This window comes from Ailuropoda melanoleuca, chromosome 5 (genome assembly GCF_002007445.2).
Source record: "Ailuropoda melanoleuca isolate Jingjing chromosome 5, ASM200744v2, whole genome shotgun sequence".
NCBI lineage: Eukaryota > Metazoa > Chordata > Mammalia > Carnivora > Ursidae > Ailuropoda > Ailuropoda melanoleuca.
This window is the reverse complement of record NC_048222.1, coordinates 43780877-43808552: the sequence shown is the minus strand read 5'-3', so window position 1 is coordinate 43808552 and position 27676 is coordinate 43780877. Positions and strand designations below refer to the sequence as shown.

Below are 27676 nucleotides of genomic sequence, written 5' to 3'. Positions count from 1 at the left end.
AGCATATAATCTGCCTGGCAAGGACATGTGATTAAAAAATTAGACTTAAAAAAAATGTTTTTAAGAGAAAATAGACTGTCATTAGGTTGTTGGAGATTGTGGCAAAAAAGAAATAAATAATAAAGGAAAAAAGCATATATGTTTAACTTGTGGTTGAACTATTTGAGTTGAGTCAGCAATTAAAATGAGCAGCCGTTGTGGACGCACATTTCAGTTCTTTTCAATATAACTTTAACTAGGCAGCCTTTCTGTGTAAGTGCACTCACAAAGCAGGATCTGTGATTTCAGTACACCTAAGCAGCCATGGAATTTATAACTTAATCACAGGATATGATATTACAGATTAGGGGAGAAACTTGGAAGTAACATGATACAATTGGTATATTGTGTATTTTTCTTTTCATTAGTGTGCCGCTCCAACAAAAGTCCCTGGGTCTGTTTGACTTGTTCAAGTGTCCACTGTGGAAGGTAGGTGACATCCTTATTACTTCACTACCCTCCTTGCTTTTTTCAATTTGCCTTTAAGTTTTATGTCAGAGTTTTAGTGACTTGGATTTATTAGCACCATTGCTTAATCTTTGTATGTAATTCTCTGTAAGTCTTCCCTTTCTCAATAGAGTCTGTTTGCTTTGCTCACAACTGAGGAAAATCTAGGGGGAAAAACCTTTATGTTGGTACTCAGAAGAATTAAGTTGATGATCAGATAATCTAGTAATATTTGATTGAAATGCTGAAATGAGGGAACTTTGAATTCTTTAAATAAAAGTTTACCTTATGGCTATTGGTTAAACCTTTTAATAGGGTAAATTTAAGCATATACAAAAGTATAGAGATAATATAATTGAACCCCATTATTTTCATCACTGGGCTTCAACAGTTATCAGTACATTGCCAGTCTTGTTTCACCTATTACCTACACTATCCCCAACTTTACTGATTTTTGAATCACATTCCAGATACCACAGCATTCTTCTGAAAACAAAACAACAAAATGTTTATAGATAAAGGAATTCCCTTGAAATTGGTCTCATTGTGGAGTTCATTATTAATTGCTATCTAAAATGTACCAAATGTTTCATTGTTCCATTAAGACATTTTTGCTTTCCAGGGACTTAACACCTCCTACCCCCCAAATCTTGTTCAGGCCTGAGTGTTTCCTCCCCTTTCTTGACTTCAAAATGATTTTACTTAAATACTTTATTTAGTAACTTTTTTCTTCGAACTCAAACTCAAATAAATTTCAGTCTTTGCATTCTTGTAGCTTGACAGCACATTTATTTCTATTGCTCTTTTAACTTAGGAAATCCACTTTGAATTTACTTAGAAGTTAATAGCTTAGCAGCAAGAGGATGGGGAATGACTGTCACACAGGCTGAAATCTACATTGTATTTATTAGGACTATTTCCCCCATTGTTATTTTTAAACCCTTATTGCATGAAGAGAGCATCTGTGTTCAGTTAACTTTTGATTTTTCACATTTTGAGTCATGGAATTGAGTTTTTTTTCCATGTACACTTAAAAGTACCTTTGGAAAATGTTAACTGCATATCTTAATTGTGCCTGTTGTGGTTTTGAAATCTCTAGGATTTGGGGAACCTGAAAATACTTTGTACAGATAACATTTTTTTTAAAAAAGAAGAAAAGTAGAAGCACTTAAATTCTGCACTTGAAGAGACAGATTCCTCTCCTAGATTTTGAGAGGTGAGAATTCTAATGCAATAAAATTTATATAGTTCTGTTCTCCAGTTGTCTCATAGTGCTCTACGACCTAAATCTTGAAGGTCATATGCCAACAAAAAGACCTGACGAACTGAAAAATTGGAGAGGTTAATGTTCTTAATAGCAAGCAACAAATAGTTCTCTAAGTAGGCTTTGGAAAAATAAATTGAAAATTTCTAGACTCTGCAGGTAGTCTGTTTCCAATTGCAAGCAGTCTTAAATTTAGAAATTTAACATAGTTTCAGAGAAATACGATGAAGTAGATTAAACAGATAATAAGAGTAGCTTGCATTTGGATCTTCTTTTTACATAGCTGATTGGTTAATTTTCTTTTATCATGTGATCCTAGGTGTTGATTGCCAAAGATTCTGATTTTTCAGTAATTCGAGGCCAGTTTTGTGCAGAAAGTCTTAAATTGAATATTCCTTCAATTTATCAGTAGCATATTTGAGTTGTATATTCTGTTGACCTTCACGACATCATCCCATTTATTTTTCAAATCTTTTTGATCGTGGTTAGAAATCTGTGATGTATATATTGATGCTTTTCCTTTTTAGACCAAATTGTCTAGTTAAAATCTAAAATTAGATAAGGGAAATATTTATTTTTATGTTATCTGGTTTATACGTAATTGTTAACTTCTGAGTGATGTATTTGAGTATTAGCTAAAACATTGCTAATCTTAACGTCAGCAGTAATATACTTACTTTTCAGCAACGCTTACAGTAACCGTTTAAACGTCTAGTACATTTAGAGACTACAGTGTGATGGCTAAATGAACTACATGTACATAGTACAGATGTCAGTTTTCAAAGACCTAAAAGTAGTGATGCCTTATTATTATCATCGTTCAGTATTGCTTTTTCTTTGATTTTGAAGGTGCTCATTATAAATAGTACTTTTGTTTCTCATGGCACAGTATAAATTATATGAGCATAGTAAATTGAGCTGATTAGATATGGAACCTGTATGATTCCTTGGAGTTAACCTTTTTAATTGAGTAGTGGGTGCTTCTTGACCTACGCAATGTATGTGCTTAATATGACCACTTTCTAAACAATTATATTATTCAAATTCTGAATAAATAGTAGTTACGCATATAAAGGAAAACGTGAATAAAATAGTTACCAACATCTGTTCATTCGTTTATGCATTCTGAGCCATGAATTTCTTGATTTAATCACCTAACAACTCATGAAATATAAGTACTATTCTCTCCATTTTACAGATGAGAAAATGTTAAGTGCAGAGAGGTTAAGTAACTCATCTAAGCTCATGTGGCCAGCATGTGACAAAGCTACTTTTGAACACAGGCCGTCTAATTTTTGAGCTTATACTCTTAATCATTATTTTATTTTAAAATTGATTTTAGTTTACTTTTGTAGATAGAGGACCCATATACATGATTTTTGGTTATATTTACTATAATAAAAAAATGGGAAAAGAAACATGATCAAAATCTAAGTTTGAGGTCAGTAGTGCCTCTGATGCTTCCAGCTTTCCTAGGGTAGAGGCTGGGCCTAAAATTCATCCTCCCTGTTTATCCCAAATGTTCTACTTTCCCCAAGGTGAGTGTTGCTCCTGGTATAATTAAGGCACCTCATGACAAAATGTTACTTTAACTCTCTGAGTATGTTTATTTTGGTACCATTTGACCAGTATTTGTTTTGACTGAGTTTTCAATTAGGTCGTGCCTTCTACAAATTGATTACTTCCTAGGAACTGGGAAGTTTTGTCTTATAAGGGTCTTCACAGTACTGGCCAGTCAAAACATTGTACAGCATTTAGGTGGAGGTTTAGAGGAATTTGGGTGTGAGCCACTTGCATTATTTCAGTTTCATTCTGTTTTCTGTAATACACTGATGTATTAAATCTGAGTTGGAAAGTGTTAGATAATTGTTATGAATATAGTCAACCTTTGATTATCTTTGTCCACTTAAAGAAATAATAGATTATATAAGCTTAAGATGATTTGTACTTTGTATTGTTTCTAAACAAACGTGTTTCCATATGAGTGGAGCTAATTATTTGGGCATTTGAATAAAATATCTGAAGCCATATTGATGAGAAAGAGAAGATTATCCTGTGTCCCTATCTGACTTTTACCTTTTATATTAAGCAGCAGTCCAAGTACACAGTCTGTGGCCCTGTGGGAAATGGTTGAGTGATTTGGTTTACAAAGCTTGCCTTTGAGAATAACTTGAGTTGGCTAGCAGCCTGAGAAAAGCTTAAAAAAAAAAGAAAAGAAAAAACCTATAGCCAAAGCATCAGCAAAGTAGTTGATAAGTGATAATATCCATGATACTGAAACTGATTTGCATAGATGAGCCTTTCTTTGCCTGGCCCTAATCTTGTGTGTAAGTAAAAGTTGGCTGTCATGTTTGATTGCAAAAAAGAATATTTTAAGCGCTCAGCTTAATCACTAACAAATTGAATGCTCTTATAGGGCTGAATGCTCTTATAAGGAGGAATTCTTTCTCATTCTAATTTGATTGTCATCTAATTTTATTATCATCTACTATTTTAACTTCCAAAGCAATATTTAGATTAAAATAATTTTTGCTTGGTTTTTATAAGGTATGTGAATGGCCATGCAAAAAAACATTATGAAGATGCACAAGTACCCTTAACTAATCATAAGAAATCAGAAAAGCAAGATAAACCTCAGCATACAGTGTGTATGGACTGCAGTAGCTACAGTACGTACTGGTAAGTATTAGTATTTTCTGGAGATGATATTCCTTACTTAGTGTGTGTAAGTGTTTTCTCATTTTCCTCACTCTTTCCCCTCCCCCATCAATCTCTAAACCAGTTGCTGCTGCCATTACCTCCTTTTAGTTTTGTTAGGATGCATAGGGGATTGGAGCCATCAAGAATGCCTGTCCTTATTCATTTAGATTGTACCCTGCATTGTTCCCTTCAACTTCTGGGCCTCCTCTTTCCCACCCCCTCTGTTCCTTGTCCATCCTGATAAGCTTCAGGGCAATTAAAAGTATTTCTTTGCGGTTGTTCTTTATAATTCTTTTTCTTATTCTTGTTTTGTGTTTAATTGAAGAATAATAAAATAAACAGTCGTGTTCAAAACAAAATAAAAAATCATGTTTTTACTGTCCAGTTAACATTTTGTTATGTAATCTTGAAAATGTAACTTCTTGGTTTAAAAAACTGTTTTGACAGTCTCCCCTCTCCCAGCACAGATCCATTCTCTTCTCCTCTGTAGGTAAATGTTGAGAATTTCATGTGTAGCCTTTCAGGCTATTTTTTTTTTAAGTATTATATCCTTTAAAAGGAGATTGGAGGCTCTGTTCTCTCTTTGTAATATAATATGCATGTCTGTTTCATATAAATGACAATGAAATAAGTATTGATTTTTGTGACTACTTAGAACTAGGTTATTTAGGTTACAGTGATGTTAAATAATTCATATTCATTTGCTATGCTCAGAAGGTCAGTGTTTTTTGCAGTTTTAACTTCAGTGTGAAGGAAATTTTTTTCCTTGACTAAATTATGATGAATAGTTCTTACTTGCTTTAATCAACTTACTCTCAGTTCAAAAGGTTTTTGACATTGAAGAGAAAAAAAGCCATTTGGAAGATCACTTTGGAGATCTTTTTTGGCTATCCAGCCCTTAAATGTCACATGAAAGCAATACAGGATAGGAATGGGGATTTAAAGTCTAAATATCACTTTTGATTTACATTGTATTGGAGTTTTGTGCTAATCTTTTCTTTTTTTTTTTTTTAAAGATTTTTTATTTATTTATTTGACAGAGATAGAGACAGCCAGTGAGAGAGGGAACACAAGCAGGGGGAGTGGGAGAGGAAGAAGCAGGCTCATAGCAGAGGAGCCTGATGTGGGGCTTGATCCCAGAACACCAGGATCACGCCCTGAGCCGAAGGCAGATGCTTAACTGTTGTGCCACCCAGGCGCCCCTGTGCTAATCTTTTCTACATCATTCTTAGTTGATTATTGTAGAAAAATGTCCATCAAAAGGAAGAAAGAGTCAGTGGCTTTCTATCTTTAACATTTTTACAGTTTTAACGTTATTAATTTGTGGCTATTGAATGAAGTACCTTAAGGTTTAGTCATTCAGACCACTACTGTTTCAGGGGAAGATGTCCAGAACTGGAAGAGAGAGAAGCTAGAGGTAGATGACAATTTCAATAAAAATGAAAATCTTCCCAAGATTTTCACACACGGGCTAGTGCTCAGTTTATTATCATTTGCTCTTATAAAATGTTCCTTCCTGTGAAAGGTAAGCATTAGCCAGCCTGTTAAAGTGTTCTCATTAGTTTTTCCCCCTTTCCATACTAGAATGACATAGCTACCTAACTGACAGAACCATATGTTTCTTTAAGACTGACTTTTAGAGAGCAGAATTTAAGATCATTCTTTAGGTATAATTTCACAATCATTGTTGTAAGTCATGTCAACTGTATGTACCAGATGTTGGAAACATTCATTCTTCTTGATTTTCAGTTTGCAGTGCACATGAAATGCTAAATGGGGAAGTTTGGAAATACAGTTAAATCTCTGTGTGCTATAACAAGTTTGCAGTGGGTTTTCTTGCAATGGGTATGATTATGAGGAAACAGTAACTCTTTGAGGAAATTCTAAAAATTAATGGAGTAAGATAACTCTCTTTAAAAATATAGGTTACATACTTCAGTGTCTTCATTTATAAGAATATACTTTATACTTTCTGCATTTCGAAGGAGTACCTTTATTAACTAGAATTGGGATTTGATTTGTTTTATGTTGCTATAATACGCTGAAGTACATGTGGTTTCCTGGCTGAATTGTAATTAAATGGCAGATCTTGAACCTTGGGGAATATACACCATGGCGCAGGCTTCTTGGCCAATTGCCAGTCTTTTGTGTAAAGTTATACAGAGCTGCAAGTATGTGGACACTCAGAGCTTCTGAAATGCAGGCAGGAAACTGCAGCTGGTCACATGACGGTATCATTTGTAGGTTTAAGAACAAAATGCGAGGGAATCACCCTGTAGCATCACACTGATGCCTTAAAAGAAATTTGTGATAGTTGCAAACTAATAAAGCTGTTGTCTAAATTAACATTTTCCTCACACCTCAGCATGATTAAGAAAAAAACGAAAAAGGATTTCTTCTTTCTGTATGAATGTGTTTGTGTTATTTTCTAGTATGCTTCAGTAATTTCACTTCAGTGTATCAAGTTTCCCTGCACATAAGTTTCTTAACAGTTAGACTCAGTGATTTGCTTCAGAGGTAAAATATTGGTGCATTAGTTTGTTTTGTTTTGTTTTTTTAAAGATTTTATTTATTTATCTGACAGAGAGAGCACAAGCAGGAAGAACAGGAGAGGGAGAAGCAGTCTCCCCGCTGAGCAGGGAGCCCAATGCAGGGCTCTATCCCAGGACCCTGGGATCATGACCTGAGCCAAAGGCAGAGGCTTAATCAGCTGAGCCACCCAGGTGCCCCAGTGCATTAATTTTAACCTGTTTGATTATTGTTATGCTTGTAGTCAAAATCTTTTGACTTTAGCTAATGTTAAAGCTCCTTGTCCTCATGCTCTCTGCTCTCAAGAAGTTGAAACATGCTCCAAGGCTTATAGTTTATCCTTATCTACCCTTTCCAAGAGACTCTGCCCCATCCTGTCTTAGCATATCCTTCATGAAGTTACCACTGAACTCTCCCCCACTCCCCCTCCCAGCTTCAGTGGTAGCTGGATGTAATCTCTCCTAAACTCATAGTTCTTAGGACACTTGTAATTTCCTGCTGCACGTTAGTTTATTTGTAAATGTCCTTGGGGACGGCAGGAACCATACGTCAGATCATATCTTCCATAGTACTCAATGTTTGTTGCAGAGTAGGCAATATATTGTATTGTTGGAAAGATTGTATTTTGTTATATATCTTCCAAAAATGGGGATGGTTACACCAAATCTATAATATTGTGCCCTGCAATCATCTTGGAGGACCAAAGAACCACAGCACATCTTTCTCAAAGAAGACGTAAATCGTGGCTTGTGTGAGCTGTTTCATTTACCTCCCAAGAGGGACACTCTGCTGCAGAGCAGTTCCCTTCACTTTTCACATAAACAGGACATCCAGAAGAAGCACATTTTAACCAGACAGAACAACATGAAATGGGTCACTGTTTCAAAAGAGGGAAAGCAATACCAAAAGGAATAATCTTGATTTGACACAAACCTACTCTTTTAGGAGATAAGTCAGCTAAACTGAGCTTAGTGGTAAGTGAAGATTTCTATAAAAATGAAAATCTCCCCAAGTTGTTCACACAAGGGCTAGTGTTCACTTTTATTATCTGTTAAGTAATAGTTCCTTTCCTCCCACCCCAACTTCTCTCTTCAGTCAGTAAAAATGGAATTGTATGTGGTATACATTTTTGTATCAAAAAGAAACTATGATCAAAATTAGGAACTTTTATTTGATTTCTTACATACATAGGTATTTGGATTAATAGTTGTTTTTTTTTTTAAAGATTTTATTTATTTATTCGACAGAGATAGAAACAGCCAGTGAGAGAGGGAACACGAGCAGGGGGAGTGGGAGAGGAAGAAGCAGGCTCATAGCGGAAGAGCCTGATGTGGGGCTCCATCCCATAACGCCAGGGTCACGCCCTGAGCCGAAGGCAGACGCTTAACCACCGTGCCACCCAGGCGCCCCTGGATTAATAGTTTTAAAATGCTGAACAGATAACTTTTGACATCTGACATAGTCTTGTCGACTCTGATCCATATCAATAGTAACTGAATTTCTGAGAATACAAAAATATGAAAGGAATATTAAAACTAAATAAAATAAAATGAAAAATATAAAACTAAACTACTAGGCAGGGTAATGTTTTAAGACACTATATCAGGGGCGCCTGGGTGGCTCAGTTGTTAAGCGTCTGACTTTGGCTCAGGGAGTGATCCCAGAGTCCTGGGATCGAGCCCCGTATCAGGCTCCTCGGCTGGGAGCTGGCTTCTTCCTCTCTCGCTCCTCCTGCTTGTGTTCCCTCTCTCACTGTCTCTCTGTCAAATAAATAAATAAAATCTTAAAAAAAAAAAAAGGCACTGTATCAAAAAAAGAAATATTATGAAATGTGAATCAATTTGTCTACAAAAAAGAATTGTATTTTAAATTTTTTAAAAAAAGATTTATTTGTTTTAGAGAGAGTGCCAGGGGTGGGGGGAGGTGGAGGAGCAAAGGGAGAGGGAGAAACTCAAGCAGGTGAGCCCCACATGGGCCTCAGTCCTGAGACCCTGAGATCACAACCTGAGTTGAAACCAAGAGTTGGATGCTTAAGTGACTGTGCCATGCAGGTATTTCAGATTTTAAACACCTGGAACAAATACCAGTTTTAACTAAAACTAATAAAAATAAAGTTCTTATTTTTGGACTTAAATTGATGCTGAATCATTTTCAAAGGAAATTATGATCAAATATTAAAAAGGAGGGAAAAATTAAAAAAAAATGGGGTGCCTGGGTGGCTTACTTTGCATGAAACTCTTGATTTCTGCTCAGGTCATGATCCCAGGGTCATGAATTTGAGCCCTATGTTGGGGTCTGCGATGGGTGTGGAGCCTGCCTAAGATTCTCTCTGTGTCCCCCACCCTTGCTCGCATGCATGCACTCACGCTTGCTAGCTCTCTGAAAAAAAAAAGAAAAAAGTAAAAAGGGGAAAATCTTTAGACTATCTTTATAAACAATTTGGGTACAAATTTTCAGTGTTGTAAAGATTAGAGAACAGGAAGAGTTTTGTTTATTTAAAAACAGTATTTTTGAAGTTTAAAAAGAACTTTTTCAATAGAGGTGGTCTAAAAACATGAAAGGCTCTTCCTTAATAAGCTTGTACTTGTCCCCATTTAACAAAGGATATAGGCTTACTCTGCAGGTATTCTTCTAATTTTCCAAAATTGGCTTATTTGATGGCAGTACATCAGAATGTAAAAATAAGCTTGCTATGTAAGTTCTCTTGGGTTTTAACTTTCCTTGGTTTGAAAAGATGAAGTCACTAGAATATAAGCTTCCCCCCCCCCGTAATCATATCTTTTATAATAAAACCAGAGGTCAAATATGCCTCTGAATGTCACAATATTATGCAAGGGAATGAAAAGGAATTTAAAACTCAGTGACAGATCTGCCATTGACCTTCTTGAGGGGTACTTTTTGCGTAAAAGTTTTCATTTTGTTTTGAGGGGATTTTTGCTATTAGTATTATATACAACTTACTGTTTAAAGATCACTTTTGTAGAGATGCCTGGGTGGCCCAGTTGGTTAAGCGTCTCCCTTCAACTCGGGTCATGATCCCAGAGTCCTGGGATCAAGTCCCCCGTCGGGCTCCTCCCTCTGCCTGCTGCTCCCCCTACTTGTGCGCGTGCTTTCTTTCTGTCTCTCTCTGTAAAATAAGTAAATAAAGATCTTTAAAAATAAGTAAATAAAGATCACTGTAGCCAATAGATTAAAGGACTTGTTTCTTTACTGTTGCATAAAAAATCAGGTTCATTTGTATGATGATTGCTTCTTGTTTCAGATAGGTGGCGAAAAGTTCAGTTTGGGAATATTTTCTTAGTTTTTCAGGAACGTGATATGGATCTTTTTAACTTTAATAGAACTTAATAATAGGAATGGAAAAACAACCTTAGAATTTTAAAGCTAAAAAAGAGGTTTTTCTGTTTTGGGTGTGTGTGCCATAAAATATGGTGGCAGTTGAGCAATTAAAAGTGGCTAGTGGGACTCAGAAGTTCAATGTTTTAGTTTGTTTTATTTTAATTAATATAAGCTGAAGTCACCATATGTGTCTGGCAGCTGTTACATACTGGATGGTGCAGACTCAAACTATTAAAATTTAACATTGGGTGTTTTAATGTTAACGAAACTTTCAACACCTTTAGACAAAAATCTGATAGAAATGCCAAAAAGAAAATAAGTCATTTTCACTAATTAAAATATTTTGTTGCAAATAATTAAAACTTAAAGAAAATATAACTCAGTAAGATGTATCAAAAAGAAAACATACATAATTACTGAGTTAATTTCACCTGAAATCTGCTGACATTTTTTTTATTTGTATCAACATGTCATAAAGAAATCCTAGATTATTGTATAATTACAAGCAAAAATACATTTATAAATAGCCATTTCTGAACAAAAAACACTAATAACATTGAAATAAAAGGAAACTATTAAAATATCATAGTTTCCCAAAAACCAAAGAAAAAAAGAAAGTAAGCATCATGTACTAAAGCCTTTTCCACTAAATCAGAAAGAAGACAGAAATACCTTTTATAATCATTTACCTGACTCGTCAGTATTACTGAACATTGTTTTGGCAGTTCTAGCCATTGAAATAAGACAGTAAGTAAATGAGGTAATTGGTGTAAGTATTGGAAAAGAAGAAGAAGTTTTTTGTTTTCAAATTATAGAATGTGCAGAAAGTTCAGGGAGACTTCAGTAGAGAACAACTAGAATTAATAAAAAAATCTGAAATGGTGATATATGATAAATATACAAATACTAATAGCTTTCTCTTTATGAGCAATCATCAGTGAAAAATAGAAATGACCAAAGAAACAAAAAATAAACATTCAACATAATAAAAACTATAGGTGTAGGAATAAATGTATTAAGACAAAGCAGGGGCTTCTGGGTGGCTCAGTCGTTAAGCGTCTGCCTTTGGCTCAGGGCGTGATCCCAGCGTTCTGGGATCGAGCCCCACATCAGGCTCCTCTGCTGGTAGCCTGCTTCTTCCTCTCCTACTTCCCCTGCTTGTATTCCCTCTCTCACTGGCTGTCTCTCTCTCTGTGAAATAAATAAATAAAATCTTTAAAAAAAAAAAGACACAAAGCAAAGCTGTAGATCCTTTGTGAAGAAAATTTGGTATTATAAGCAGTCCTTCCTCCCCCCACATTTTTGCCTTCAAAATTGTTTTGCTAAGATTTATTTATTTGAGAGAGTGAGTGAGCGAGAGAAAGCATGCATGTGAGTAGGGGGAGGGCCACAGGGAGAAGGAGAGAGAGAATCTTAAGCAGACTCCTTGCTGAGCGCAGAGCCCAATGGGGGGCTTGATCTCACCAACATTAGATCATGACCTGGACCCAAATCAAGAGTCAGATGCTTAACCAATTGCCCAGGCACCCCTTAGCTTTGAAATTTTTACTTGAGAGTCTAATTTATATGATGTCCCGTGAACATAATGGGAACAGCATCTGAAAAAATCAGAATAGCAGATGTGTTCGCTCTTATTCAATAAATAAATATTCATTGAGCACCTACTCTGTGCTGGGAACCTAGTTTTCAATGCCATCAGTCTCCAAAATAATGCATTTGAAGGGGTGGAAAGAAAATATAGAACTTCTTTTTTTTTTTTTTTTTTTCAAAAGATTTTATTTGTTTATTCGACAGAGATAGAGACAGCCAGTGAGAGAGGGAACACAAGCAGGGGGAGTGGGAGAGGAAGAAGCAGGCTCCCAGTGGAGGAGCCTGATGTGGGGCTCGATCCCATAACGCCGGGATCACGCCCTGAGCCGAAGGCAGATGCTTAACCGCTGTGCCACCCAGGCGCCCCAGAAAATATAGAACTTCTATCAAAAGTTTATTTTTATTTTTATTTGAGAGCAAGAGCACAAACAGGTAAGGGCAGAGGGAGAGATAAAGCAGACTCCCCACTGAGCGGGGAGCCTGATGGGGTGCTTGATCCCAGGACCCTGAGCTCATGACCCAAACTGAAATCAAGAGTCAGACACTTAACCGACTGAGCCACCCTGGGACCCCTAAAAGTTTTTACAAAAAAGGAATGTTTTGGCCAATAATATACCTGCTGCCTGTGAGTGTTTTGATTAGGTGGTGATGTGTCATGAACAGAATGTCCTGAATCAGAGCTTCACTTGTCGAGTCCTCACCCTTGTTCATCTTGCAGTATACTGCAGTCTGCGTAGTTACATGGATTTATGTAGTTTGTCCAAGTCAATCCTCCTCAAATGGATACACTATTTAAAAGATTTTTACCGAAGATGGGGTCCTGGTTAGCTCCTGGTTAGCTCAGTGAGTGGAGCATGCAATTCTTGATCTTGGGATTGTGAGTTTGAACCCCATGTTGGGCGTGGAGCCTACTCAATTAAAAAGGGGTGCCTCAAAAAATTAAAAAGGGGCTCAGTTAACCATCTGACTCTTGATCTTGGCGGAGGTCTTGATCTCAGGGTCATGAGTTCAAGGCCGGTGTTGTGCTCCATGCTAGGCATGGATCCTACTTAAAAAAAAAAAAAAAAAAAAAATTTAAATATAAAAGATTTTTACCAAACAAATCCTATAGGATAAAAAATAAGAAGAACACAAATCCTGGTGAACAAGAAAAGGGCAGACTGACAAGCTTTCCTGCTCTGAGCTTATTAAACACATGACAAGATAAAATATTGGCTATCTAATAAAAACACAGACTTGTCAGATTTGATATGTTGGACAAAAAGCTTAAGCTACAAGAAGTTTGAATTTATATCTCTCATGATTAATGTCAAATCTCACCCTATACTTTGAGATATTTGTTAAATCATAGCGTGAAAATGTCCTGAATAGCAGGACATTTTCAAATAGTTTATTTCACCGCTAGCTTATTCTTTTAAGAGGTTTCTTTTTTTATACTATACACATTAATTTGGATTTCCTTATATATAAAGTCTCATATAGAAACACTTATAAATATGTTGGGGGTGGTGGATGCTCAGTTTTGTGGTTTACTTTTTAACCTGTTTAAAAGGTGCCTCATGAAACTAATTTGAAGATTTCTTCTTCTTTTTTTTTTTTTTAGATTTTATTTATTTATTTGACAGAGACAGCCAGCGAGAGAGGGAACACAAGCAGGGGGAGTGGGAGAGGAAGAAGCAGGCTCCTAGCAGAGGAACCTGATGTGGGGCTCGATCCCAGAACGCTGGGATCACGCCCTGAGCCGAAGGCAGACGCTTAACGACTGCACCACCCAGGTGCCCCTGAAGATTTCTTCTTAATAGACTACTGTTTTGCATTTTAGAATTAGAGGGGACATGTAGTGCAGGGGAAAAAATAGGAAAGAAACAAGTATTTCTAAAGCTAGAATTAAAAAGTAAACCCACGTTAAATTTTAGGATAAGAAAATTAGTCATGCTGTATGTTTTCATTTTTGGAGAATGGGAAAGAAAGCACAGATGGGGATGACCAAGTGAGGAATTTTATTTACAATTTTATTTGATAGAGAGTGTGCGTGCCCACAGGCACACAAGCTTGAGCAGGGGGAGGAGCAGAGGGAGAGGAAGAGAATCCCAAGCCTACTCTATCCAGAGGGTGGAGCCCTATGCCAGGCTTGATCTCACCACCCTGAGATCACCAACTCAGTGGAAACCAAGAGTAGGTCGCTTAACCGACTGAGCCACCTAGGCGCTCCCAAGTGAGGAGTATTTTTGCCATTAAACAAGTGAATGGTGCCACGTGGAAAATATTGAGGAAGAAGGAGGGAGTTGGTGGATAGGGGATGAAAGCTTAAATCTAAATGTAAAGCAGGTAATACAGAAGTGAAAGAGAAGATTGGGAGGCAAAGGTGAGAAGAAAAAATACAGGTAAGACTAACATTGTGGGAACATCAAATACTGTACCTTAATTTGGCTGTAGATATCTGTGGATTTGAAAGTCACCATATAAGGGGGTAGGGCGAGAGAGATCACGCCAAAGGAAATAACCAAAGTATAGAATAGAATGTTAGTTGAAATGGAGGAGAAAAAAGATGGGTTTGGGGGAAATTATAGACAGAAAAGTAGAAAGGATCAGACATGATTAGATGTTAGAAATTAGAAATAAATGAAAATCTCAAAGTATACACATAAGGAATCAATGTAATCAAGAAATTGGACAATTTTATTTTGCTCTTGTTTAGAGTAAGCAGAATGTGAATAAAGCTGTGATTTTATTCTTTTTTTTACCTCCCTATATATATAGTAGCATAAATAACTTGTGTTTCTTATGAAAATTTACCTGCTACTTGAGGTGTGTTCTTTCACTGCAAGGTAGTAAAATTAATTTTTCTCTTAACATCAGTGTACATGTAAATTCCATACTGTATGCTTGATTTCTTTATTAATTATTGGCTTAAAGTAATTTAAAACTAAGATCATTTTTGGCTCAAAGAATTTGGGTTTAAGACTAACCTTCACAGGGGCGCCTGGGTGGCTCATACGTTAAGCATCTGCCTTTGGCTCAGGGCGTGATCCCGGAGTCCTGGGATCGAGCCCCACATCAGGCTCCTCCGCTGGGAGCCTGCTTCTTCCTCTCCCACTCCCCTGCCTGTGTTCCTTCTCTCGCTGGCTGTCTCTCTGTCAAATAAATAAAGAAAATCTTAAAAAAAAAATAATAATCTTCACAGGTTTTAGAAGTAAAGATACCAGTCCCCCTCCTACCTTGCTTTTTTATATCCTGTTTCTTTGACGTCACTAAATATGTTGTCTGATATTATTTCAAGTGTTATTTTTTTGTCTTTAATGTTCAAATTACTTACATTTTCTTAAACAATTCTTTGTTTTTTCTAAATACAAAAGTGAACCTTTTCCTTATCTGACAAGTAGTCTATTAGAAGTAGAGGTCATCTTTACTTGAAGAATCATCTAAAATCACTAAACAAAAACTTTTTTTTTTTTTTAAGATTTTGCTTATTTAATAGAGAGAGTGTGTGTGCACAAGCAGGGGGAACAGCAGTCAGAGGGAGAGGGAGAAGCAGTCTCCCCACTGAGCAAGAAGCCCGACATGGGACTTGATCCCAGTGACCCGAGCCGAAGGCAGGTGCTTAACCAACTGAGCCACCCAGGAGCCCCTAAACAAAAACTTTAAGTGTAAATTTAATAACCTAAAATTTAGTTGTATAATATAGGTAGTTCTTGACTTTTGTTTGTTAGACGCATGAAGTCCTATGTGTATGAGGAGATGCTAAACCCTGGACCTCCTCTCCTAGTGAAGTACTAATCAGGTTATCTGAACTCTGACCAGCTTCTTCTTATCACAGTTTTTCAGTGACAGCAGTATACAAAGAAGTCAAAGAGAAATATAGCTCTTTATAATATTATTTCAACTACATTTTGGGAACCAGGTATATTTTCACCATACAACATTTAGCTATATTTTATAACATTTATTTCAAAATGGGAAATGCATTCCAAGTTTCAGAGGACTAATTTACAAGCTTTTGAAACCCAACCTACAAGTTAAGTTCTGTTTTGTACTAATCTTATTCTGACGTAATCCTCTTGAAGGTTAAGAGTGACTGTTTTTTTTTCAGGTGTTAGAGGTGAGTATAATTCTGACCTATTGGCTTCAACACAGTTGTAAACCAGGGAGAGATTTTTAGAACTTGTTTACTTTAAATCCTTCTCTTTACCTAAGACTTTTTAATTCCAGTATTAGTGGGATAGTTTCCAGTTTGAAAGCAGTGTCTCAGCTAAGACTAAGGCAAGCAGACAACATTTAAATTCTCATTTATATTTGACTTTCCTACTTATTTTCTTTTGACCTCTTGGCCCAGGAGGAAGAAGAAATCAAAAGGGATTGCGGGCAGCTAGAGAAGCCTGTGCTGTGAGGCAGCTCTTGGTTAGACAAAGGAAGGAAACTAACATTTATTGATCTCTACCACACTCCAGGCACTCTTAGAAGTTTTGGCCCATAGAAGTAGGTGCTTTCCTTTTAACGTTATCGTCGTCATCAAATAATACTTGCATAGTGTGGTAAATTAGGAGTATAAAAGTTATAAACTTAGAAATAAGTGCCTTTCTTAGTGACTGCAAGAGAACCTAAAATTGGCTCTTGAGAAATACAGACAATTCTTTTTTCTTTTTTTAAAGATTTTATTTACCTGACAGAGAGAGCGCAAGCAGGGAGCAGCAGGCAGAGGGAAAGGGAGACTCTCCTCTCAGTGAGGAGCTGGATGTGGGGCTTGATCCCAGGACCCTGAGATCGTGACCTGAGCTGAAGGCAGGTCCTTAACTGACTGAGCCACCACCCAGATGCCCCAGAGAAATAGGGACAGTTGTGAAAACATTAACACATTTTTTTAAACCAGTGAAAACTAACCCAGCCAAAACAAAATTGATTTCTTATAGCTCAGTAAAGTTAAATTTGTTACCCCTTTTTGATATTGGGTAGTATTATAGAATATTAGAGCAGATAATGTCCTAGATACCCTATAGATTGCCAGGGCTATCCAACAGAAATAATAAAAGTCATATATGTAATTTTAAATTATCTAATAGTCATATTAAAAAAGCAAAAAGAAAAGGTGAATTAATTTTAATTGTATATTTTGTTTAACCCATCTATTCAGATACTATCATTTCAGCGTGTAATCAATATAAAATTATTAGAGATTGTGTTCTAAATCCAGTGTATATTTTATACTTATAGCACATTTCCATTCAGATACTAAACTTTCATTAGAAATGTTTGACTTGTATTTAGATTCATAAAAATTGCAGTTAAAAAAGTAGATTCTAAAAACTATTAGAAGTTTTCCAGTGAATGAAGTACAAAAAACATTTTTCTTTAATATTTGCATCTATACTGACAAAACTGACTCATCTTTTTAGAACAACTGATTTGACTCTGAAGCAAAAGCGTATCAGTTGCAAAACTACCGTCTAAGTAAAGCTACTAACTCTTAAAACAATTCAGTATTATCAACATTGAATTCAGAGGGACACTATATAAACTGAAAATCGACTCTCTATGTATCCATATCAACAACATGCTCTTCAGTTTTTGTCAGATTTTATGGCCAGTTTACATAATGCTATTACAATTAAAATTGTCTGCATATTCATGTTGAAAAATGTATGAAATCATTATTGATTTGTATTATGAAAAGTTTAAATTTAATATACGTTCTTGTACCTGTCTAGCCAGGTCACAAATAAGCTTTTTCTTTCCTTGGATCTTTAAATTGAGCTCATTCATTTGCCCTGTGATATAGGAGGAAAAACGTAAATCATACTTGGATGTTTTCTATTTGTTGAATATTAGCAGGTGTTCTTTCATTTCAAGAAAATCTTGAATTAGAGGGGTGCCTGGCTAGCTCATTCGGTGGAATGTGCAACTCTTGATTTTGGGGTTGTGTGTTTGAGCCCCACATTGGATGTAGAGATTACTTATAAAATACTTAAAAGATACTTTTAAAAAAATGAGGGTTGCCTGGGTGGCTCAGTCGGCTGAGCAGCCAAATCTTGATTTTGGCTCATGATTTCAGCTCAGGGCATGATCTTAGGGTCCTGGGATCCAGCCCCATGTCAGGCTCCATGCTCAGTGGGGAGTCTGCTCAAGGATTTTCTTTCTCCCTCTCCCCATACCCCCATGCATGCTTATGTGCTCTCTCTCTCTCTCTCTCTAAAATAAATAAATAAATCTTTAAAAAGGAAAAAAAAGAAAAATCTTGAATTAGAGTTAGTATTACAGTAAATCTTTATAATACTCTTCTGTGACTCAAACTGAAGCAGTGAACATTGGAAAAGAACTTTTCTAACAATATTAAAAATCATTTAATTCATGATCACGAATTATTATCATGGTCATTAAATTCATTCTCTTCTTTTTTTATAACAGTTTCATAAACTGGTGATTCATAGCATTTGTACATATATACTGAACAATTTTAATAACTTCATCCATGATACAGTCTATTTCAGAACACAAATATTTTCAATATGTATCACACAGTGAAATAAATATAATAATAGGGAAATCTAGTAAATCCAGATTTTGGCTCTCACATAGCTGGCCCATTGTCTGTCTTTTTCTTTTTTCTTTTTTTTTTTTTAAAGATTTTATTTATTTATTTGAGACAGAGGGAGAGCACAAGTGGGGGAGAGGGAGAAGGAGACTCCCCGCTGAGCAGGGAGCCTGATTCGAGGCTCAGTCCCAGCATCCTGGGATCAGAACCTGAGGCGAAGGCAGACACTTAACCAGGCTCCCCCATTGTCTCTCTTGATAGAAACTTTTTCCTATTTAGCTGAAAGTGACAGATGTAAAAAATTAAAAAATATAGTATTTACAACTTGAAATTGATTTGTAAAGTTAGAAGTTGTTTGAGACAAAACATACCCAGAATGGTAATTGGTCAGTATCTCTTGTGAAACTCATTTAAAGCTAAAAATAAAAGTACCTGCAATTTTTCAAATGTTGAATTGATTGATGTTTAATATTATTAGAAAAGTCTTTTATTCACTGACACTTACTTGGTGGGTCAATTTAAGATCTTTCATGTTTTGTAAAATATCTTTTTTAATCTTTTCCTCAAATTTTAAAACCTAATCCCTTAACTGAAATGATAATTAAATTTTTTATCTTTCCATCTAAGAATGGTTATCTTTCTTGAGCAAGAATCCCAGCCATTTTATAGTTGGCCAAAATTATAAGCTCAGATCCTTTAATAATCATGGAGACTTTTTTTTCTTATATGTCTAATTCTAATTTCATTAGCTACTTTATTTTTTGACTGTTGAGAGGCAACTTCTTACTAAATGAATATGCATTTGCTGAAGATGACACTTACTATCTTAAAACTTCTTTTGGGAGCGCCTGGGTGGTGCAGTCGTTAGGTGTCTGCCATCAGCTCGGGGCGTGATCCCGGAGTTCTGGGATCGAGCCCCACATCGGGCTCCTCTGCTAGGAGCCTGCTTCTTCCTCTCCCACTCCCCCTGCTTGTGTTCCCTCTCTTTCGCTGGCTGTCTCTCTGTGTCAAATAAATAAATAAAATCTTAAAAAAAAAAACAAAAAACTTCTTTTATACAATTTACTCATTTATCTCTGCTATAGCAAATTGTAATTGCCATCCTTTTTAAAATTTGTGACATACTTTCACTTGATACTGCCTCATTAGTGTGCCTTCATTTGAAATTAAGATTTTTCATTCTTAATTTTTTTTAAATGTCATGACTTTTTTTTTTTTTTTAAGATTTATTCACATGACAGAGAATCAGTGAGAGAGGGAACACAAGCAGGGGGAGCAGGAGAGGGAGAAGCAGGCTCCCCGCTGAGGAGAGAGCCTGATGCTGATGCCAGGGCTCAATCCCAGGACCCTGGGATCATGACCCAAGTGGAATGCAGACACTTAACAACTGAGCCACCGAGGTGCCCTCATTCTTAATTTTTTTTTAAACTTTTTTTTTTTTTTAAAGATTTTATTTATTTATTTGACAGAGACAGAGACAGCCAGCGAGAGAGGGAACACAAGCAGGGGGAGTGGGAGAGGAAGAAGCAGGCTCATAGCAGAGGAGCCTGACGTGGGGCTCGATCCCATAACGTCGGGATCACGCCCTGAGCCGAAGGCAGACGCTTAACCGCTGTGCCACCCAGGCGCCCCCTCATTCTTAATTTTTAAGCTAGAAAAATAATTTGCATTATAATTAAAATAAGATTGCAGCTTAACTTCCAGTTACTATTTACATAGATATCACTGTAACTCTGCTGTCTGCATAAAATGCTCAAGTAAACACATCGTAGTGCTACATTGTTGCATAGAAAAATAACCATCTGTTGACATAAACTAGATTGGTGATATGCTCATGAAATACTAGGAATGACACGTGCACCCATCATGTGCACTGCGGTACATCTTAGGTGATGTAATAATAAAAGTGAAATACAGTTTTGTCAAAACCATAAAATTGTGTTTAGTGGAAAAGTATTTTTTATTGCTTTAGTTAAGTGAAATTTTGTATCACTTAGAATGTTTTAAAAATTAAAATTCAATTCTTAAGTGACGTCAGCCACGTTAGCACAGCTCTGGAGTCTCGAGCAACTTACTTACTTTATTTTTTGAATTTTTTTTTTTTTAAAGATTTTATTTATTTGACAGAGATAGAGACAGCCAGCGAGAGAGGGAACACAAGCAGGGGAGTGGGAGAGGAAGAAGCAGGCTCATAGCGAAGGAGCCTGATGTGGGGCTCGATCCCATAACGCCGGGATCACGCCCTGAGCCGAAGGCAGACGCTTAACCGCTGTGCCACCCAGGCGCCCCAACTTACTTACTTTAATGATAGAAGTTCAGAGAGATGAAGCGACTAGATCCCAGTAAGCCAGATTAGTTTAGAGTGGAGCACAACCATAAATAAATCTATATTTCAATATGTGAAAAATGTTACTCTAACAAATGTTATTTTATACCCTAGGCTAAATCCATATCACACCAAAAAGAATTACTTTATCATTTATTTATTTATTTAGAGAGAGTGAGCGGGGGGGGGGGGGGGGGGGNAAGAGAGAGTGAGGGGGGGGGGATCTCAAGCAGGCTCAACGCAGCATGGAGCCTGAGGAGGGGCTCTGTCTCACAACTCTCAGATCATGACCTAAGCTGAAATCAAGAGTCAAACGCTTAACCTACTAGCCACCCAGGTGCCCCAAAAAGAATTACTTTAATAAGAAAAAAAAAACCAGTTATTTAATTTAACTGGAAACAGTTTGTTTAAACAAAGCAACAACTTTTTTGTGGAAGTTTGGGGGTTCATTTTTCAATTGGATATTATGGCATACTGTAAATGTGTGAAAGGTGATCTGAATTTGCTCTTAGACTTCATTCCCCAGATGAACACTAGCATTTAGCCTTGTTTTTTAAATACTGAGTCTTGTTTTATCTGTAACACATGCATAAATTTATGCAAACATAAAATGAAAATGTTGAGGAATTAGAGTGGCAGCATAATTTTCCTCTTCAGTGAATGCTTAAGCTTCTTGGAGGAACCAGGTGCCTTAAGTCTAAATTTACAGAGTAGACCTTACTCTCTCAGCATTATGCTGAAAAGAAGCAAGGAATTAAACCTTTTCACTCATTTAATGTTTTACATATTTATCATAAAACTGATAAAGAATTATTCTCCTGCCATTGCTGGTACTTTAATCATAGAGAAACAGTCTAAGATGTAAATGGTAGCTTTTGCTATTTGTGAAAATGTCAGGAAACTTGGAGAATACCTTAGAGACTCTTGATTGACAGCATAGGTGTTCAGTTAATGGGGGAGGGGTGTTAAATAATTACATATATATTACTGTTTCAAAGTTTTCAAAAGTATTGACTTGAAATTTTAACTTCTGTAAATAAAAGACCTTAGGAATCTTTTTCTGTGTAATCTTTTTTTCATTACTTTCCCCCATTTTCTTCTCATGTTTTAGTAGATGATTTCAGATATGTAAGAAATATTTTTTGGATCCTGCTAAAGATGACCTAATTTTTACTAATTGCTATGCATTAAAAGTTTTATTTGTTCAGAATGGCAGCATTACTGTCCTTATTCTTTGGTAGTTATAATAAGTGATTTTATACAAAGCTGCTATTCAAAAGAATATATGGGTACTAGCTTGTAAGTTGTTTTTGTTAAAATTGGCCTTATTCCAGGAAAAAATTGAACGCTAATGTAGAAGGTGAGTTTATTACATGTGAGTCCCGTTCCTATATTTGTTTATTGACTTGCTAGCGCACACACACACACACACACACACACACACACTACAATATCAGTTTTAAAGAACACCTTAAGTATCTTTCTTCAAAGCAGTTATCAGTTTCCTAAAAGATGTAGCCATTGTTTTATACTTTTGTTTTCTAGCACCTCAGAATGAAGATTGTTCTTCTCAACCATCTGAATTCAATTTATTTTAATTAAATTGTTTTAAATGTATAGCTTTATTTTTAGTTAGGTTTTTTCCCCTTAAATTTAACTGTCCCTATATGTTAATTACCTTTTCCCTGCTCTTCATTTAAATCTCCTCTCTCCACAAATTCCCTATTATTTTGAGCTGGGACGTATCACCTGAAAGCTTTAGGCTTAATGCTATGTGAATCGACTTGGTGCTTTTTATTTTCCGTATATTATGCACTACTAAAAAGAATGTAACCCATGTAGCAGCTTATTTTGTTTTTGAAGGAGGAATTGAAGAGCTTTTGAGTAAAAATGTGAAAAGAAGCCAGTGTTCATTGCCTACATGGCTTTTTTAAAAGGCTCTTAAAAAACATTCCATTGTGGATTCCAAGTCCTCTTTCAACTTACCACCGACAGTAACTGCCTGCAGAGTCATGTGATCATCTTGGCAGCAGCCAGGCCTTTTAGTGATTTCATTACTGTGGTTTCCTCAAGCTCTTTGCACACATTGATTAATATTTTTCTTGCAGTTATCGCTGTGATGATTTTGTGGTTAATGACACCAAGCTGGGACTGGTACAGAAAGTCAGAGAACACTTACAGAACTTGGAAAAGTAAGTAATAGGTCTTGGGGAAGGAAGGGTATAGAATAAGGTTGAGGGGTCTTTGCAAATTTTTGAGTGGGAGTTTTGTTAATGAGTTCCATAACTTCATCATGTTTTCAGTGTGATTGAAATGTTAATAAAGTAAACTTTGGATATCTGAAACTGTGCCCATAGTTAATGGTCATAGCTTAGCATTGATTTCTATTACTGTTTATCATAATCTTGGACAAGAGTCCAAGAGCCTTTTTTTTTCTTTTTTGAGTTATTGCCCACCAATTTATAAGCTAGTCAGTTGATTTGCAAGGGAAATTTTGGAGGTGTAAGGAAAGGGCATAAAATGATAGAAAATCATTGTAGAGTTACCTTTGATATTAGAAAATCCTTGTCAGGCATGTTTTAAGAGGTCTTCTCAGAAGCACTAAAATTTATGCATTATTTTTAAGGGAAATTAGGTTTTATTATAGCATTGTCTACTTTGCATCTATAGGATGACACAAGATCCCAGTTTCTTCTTTTCCTCTTTTGTTAGGGACTATGTCACTTGAAATTACAGTAGATTGTGAAATGCTTTGTCATCATTAAGAAATTAAAGTACTTATGTGAATAGAATTTTTTTTTGCTATAGCCAGATAGGTTATTCAGATAAAACTCACTGAACCCAAAGTTGAAGCGATAAACAGAAATCCAAAAAGTGATTCCTTTGAAGCGGCAGTGGATAGAAGCACTGCCCTGGAATGACTGCTGACTGCAGTGAGATTTGTGTAAATCACCCCTGATCGTCAGGTGCCACCTAATTTATTTTGACAGTTGATGTTAAAAACTATTGTGAGAACATACCAAAAAAGGAGGAGTTCTTAGCGATCTTAAAGGCAATAGAATATTTTTAAATCATATATTGAGAGGAAATAGCCTAAGTGCTTTGAGTGAAACACTGTATGGTTTTCGTTAACCCAAGTCTTTATGTATGTTGACTAAAGAGATTATAAAGCTGGTGAGGGAAGAAGGATGGATTTCTTTAAAATCTAAACTAGATAAAACACTTTGAATTAAAGTACTTTTTGGCTTGTTATCTTTTGGCTCCTCTCTTTTTCACAGTGCTGCTTCCCTTCTTGTAATCCGAAATAGAGCAGCAGAAGCCCTATCTAGGATTAGAGACAGAGGTGTAGATACACAGACCCCAAATATTTTTGTCTGAAATTGTCATAATTAACAAGAGGAAGATTCCTACAATAATTATGTAATGTCACTCTTTAGTGTGGTGATGTCATTGTGAAGATCATAATTGACTTGATTTTTTATCACAGACATTGGGTAGCTACCAGAATATTTTTTCTGCCACTTATAGTTTTCTCTAAGAAAAGACTACCATCTCAATCCCAAATAAATATATCAGAACTAAGTCAAAGGGAAAAGAGGACATTCAAGAATGTGCATGTATTTATGTAGTTATCAGATCTTTTATTTCCATTGACCCCTTCATCAGGTAAAAGATGTCAGAGTTCCTTGTCTATACTCCGCTTGGTCCCACTGAAAAATCTGCCTCGCAGTCCTCCACCTATGTTGAAAAACATGGCCTTGGTTCATTTATCTGTTCTTCAAATGTGGGCTTTAGTGTGTAGTGGAAACCACAGCTTCAAAACTATGATTACATTTGTGTTTTACTTAACTTTAGACTATTCTGCATATCCTCTAGAAATGCACTGTGCAAAAGAACTTCCCGAAGTGAAGAGAGTGTTGTATAGTCTGCACTGTCCTACATGGTAGCCAGTAGTCTTACGCAGAGCACTTGAAAAGTGGCTTGCATGACTGAGGAACTGAACTTTAAATTTTATGTAAGTTTAGTTAATTTAAATTTATATATCCACATGTAGTAAGTGGCTACCTTATTAGTGTGGATCTAGTGAATTCTGCCATTTTGAGAATTGCTCAGGGTAAAATTTAATGACTTATATTTTAAAAAGCTGAATCCTTTATATAGGTTAAAACTGAAAGTTATCTGTTAGGCATTGTCGCTAAGTAGTGTGTGTGTACATATATATATAGTGCTTGTGATTCAACCCCTTTACTTATGGAATTGTGAAGGAGTAACTTGACACTGTAATATATGGAATTGGTCCCTTCTTACTTTGTAGTCCCTGGTACCCTGAGAGGGTTATACCTACAGTTCTGAGGACATGTTGCCTAAGAATATTTTTAGTTTTGAAGTAACTAACTGCCACTAGATCTGATGCTCCAGAGATACGATCGTTCATGTGGAAATTAAATAATCATGCGTTTACTTTGGACCACCCTGGTATTTTTTCGAAGATGGAAAAGAATTGGCAGACTTTGTCTGTGTTGCTCAAATGTGGGCTTTAGTCTGTAGTGGGAACTACAGTTTTTGATAGTTTTTAATATATTAATAGTAAAAAATGATAATTTTTACTTCTTTTAGATTAGGTCTCCTGATACATTATAATTTTAAAGTGACCCTTTGAAAGTTAGAATTATTTTCTGATAAAATTTAAGCACAATATCTCATCAAGAAAAATTTTGAAATATTTTATTTATTTATTTTTAAAGATTTTATTTATTCATTTGACAGAGAGAGAGACAGCCAGCGAGAGAGGGAACACAAGCAGGGGGACTGGGAGAGGAAGAAGCAGGCTCCCAGCAGAGGAGCCTGATGTGGGACTCGATCCCACAACGCCGGGATCACGCCCTGAGCCGAAGGCAGACGCTTAACCACTGTGCCATGCCACCCAGGCGCCCCTGAAATATTTTAATTCAGAATACCCATGCTAATTAGAATTTGTTTCAGAATATCCTTTGTAGCATAGCCAAATCAAATTAATTTATACGTATCTATGTGCCTATAATTTATTTTCCAGAAATTCAGATTATATCATAATCTGTCACAACAAATGAGCAAAACAGGATATCTTTGTCAAAATTAAGAAAGAAGTAGCATAGCATTTGAGACTTAGTGTTAAATCTCAGAATAATCATATCAGATGAGGGTTTTCCTTTTGATGTGAGGAATGGGTCTTCTCATTTTTGAAGCTTCACATTCGATTAGGCAGATAGAGTGGTAGTGGAGAGGGATTGTCTCACTGATTACAGCTACCTGGCCAGCTTTTCAGAGCAGTGCCAGGTGGTAGATGCTTGCAGCCCACCTTGCTAGAGGAGTGGTGGGGATTGCCAAGGAAAGTGGAACTCCTCACTCACTTCGAATACTTGTGGCCCACAGTGGGCCTAACAGGTCACTTCCTGGCTTTTCTAAGCAGCCAGGCAGGGCTCTATACACTAGACACTTAGAACAGCGATGTTTATTTTTTAACCTGCTGTCTAGTATGTTTGTGTTAATATCTTTTTGGCTATCTGTTTGTGTTTTAATAGCTCAGCTTTCACAGCTGACAGGCATAGGAAAAGAAAACTTTTGGAAAACTCATCACTAAACAGCAAGCTATTAAAAGTAAATGTAAGTAATTAAAATATATACAAATCGAAGAATTGGTTGAGATCTAGTCACTGTTTTATTACAACTCTAACATTAGTGTTGCTCCTTATAAACTTTCATAAATGTGTGCCTTGGATTTGGGATATTTTACAAAATGTTTGCCACTTGTACTAACGATTCTTGATGTGACTGAATACTCCAGTGAGTCCGTCTTTCAGTGCCTCCCTTCCATCAGGATTACTGCCGTGTTCCTGTGCCTTAGCAAGTGTTCGTTCTTAAAGCCTATTCATGTATCTGATTACTCTGTTTCAGATCCCAAAGATCTTTGCTTTCTTCTTTCAAAGGTTCTAGGTGCAAATTCTGTGGGTCTGAAGTTTTGATGAGTTTTATTTCTTAGGACTTCATTAATATAATTTCACCACGAAAGAATATGCTTCCTCATTCTGGTAACCATCTGTTCCCAGGTGTATGAGCCATTAATAAATTAATAAAATTTAAAGATCACTAAATAGTTTTAAATACATCAGTAATTTTGCCCTGCATGTGCCTTTCTGCCGGCATGCGAGTTACATTTAGACATGCACTTACTTAATGAGAGTGTTAGGATTTTGTGAAAGAGAGCTGAAGTGCGCTCTGGTCATCTGTCTGAGTTATGGGGAGAGATGCTTCGGGTTAGATTGGCAGGTTCATTTCCCAGGTATGGTGTTCAGATGTTACGGTGCATTTGTAGAGCTAGTTAGAAAATCAAGCCTTGGTCTTCAAGGGAAATTCAGGTAGTTTTTGAAGATTGATATCCCATTGCTAGGAAAATATGTGTTGGTCATTTATGCATGGCTTAGAGTTAAAGGTTTGGGGATGAATATTTCAGGTATATATATTTATATTTTTTCAATTTGTAGTGTTTTTTATTTTTCAAAGATTTTGTTTATTTATTAGAGAGAGAGAGTGCGCACAAGCAGGGGGAACAGCAGACAGAGGGAGAGGGAGAAGCAGGCTCACCGAGCAGGGAGCCCGACATGGGGCTTGATCCCAGGACCCTGGGATCATGACCTGAGCCGAAGGCAGACAAAGGACTGAGCCACCCAGGCTCCCCAACAATCTGTAGTAGTTTTAATAAAATCTTATGAAAGCATTGTCTTAAATTTCATTTATTTTAAGGATCTTCCTGGGTTTTGAATTGTGTATTCCATGGTTTTCATTAACTCTGATTTCCTCATAAGCTTCCATGAGGTACTCTCTTGTAGGACAGTCCCAGGATCAGAAACAGGCTTCTAAAAATATCTGGGCACTTACA

At 36.3% G+C, this 27676-nt stretch overlaps 1 protein-coding gene across 5 annotated transcripts in view; it reads left to right on the top strand.

The window, feature by feature from the left end:
- USP3 (ubiquitin specific peptidase 3) overlaps positions 1–27676 on the top strand; it is a 100220-nt gene that overhangs the window by 28095 nt on the left and 44449 nt on the right. For 4 of the 5 annotated variants that reach the window (XM_034660862.1, XM_034660863.1, XM_011218433.3 and 1 more), the window contains exons 2-5: positions 408–468; positions 4298–4429; positions 22869–22952; positions 26322–26403. In XM_034660862.1, coding sequence (XP_034516753.1) covers positions 408–468; positions 4298–4429; positions 22869–22952; positions 26322–26403 — 359 coding nt within the window. Of the gene's footprint in view, positions 1–407; positions 469–1585; positions 1703–4297; positions 4430–22868; positions 22953–26321; positions 26404–27676 lie in introns of all 5 variants that reach the window. The other variant, XM_034660864.1, reaches the window with a different exon arrangement.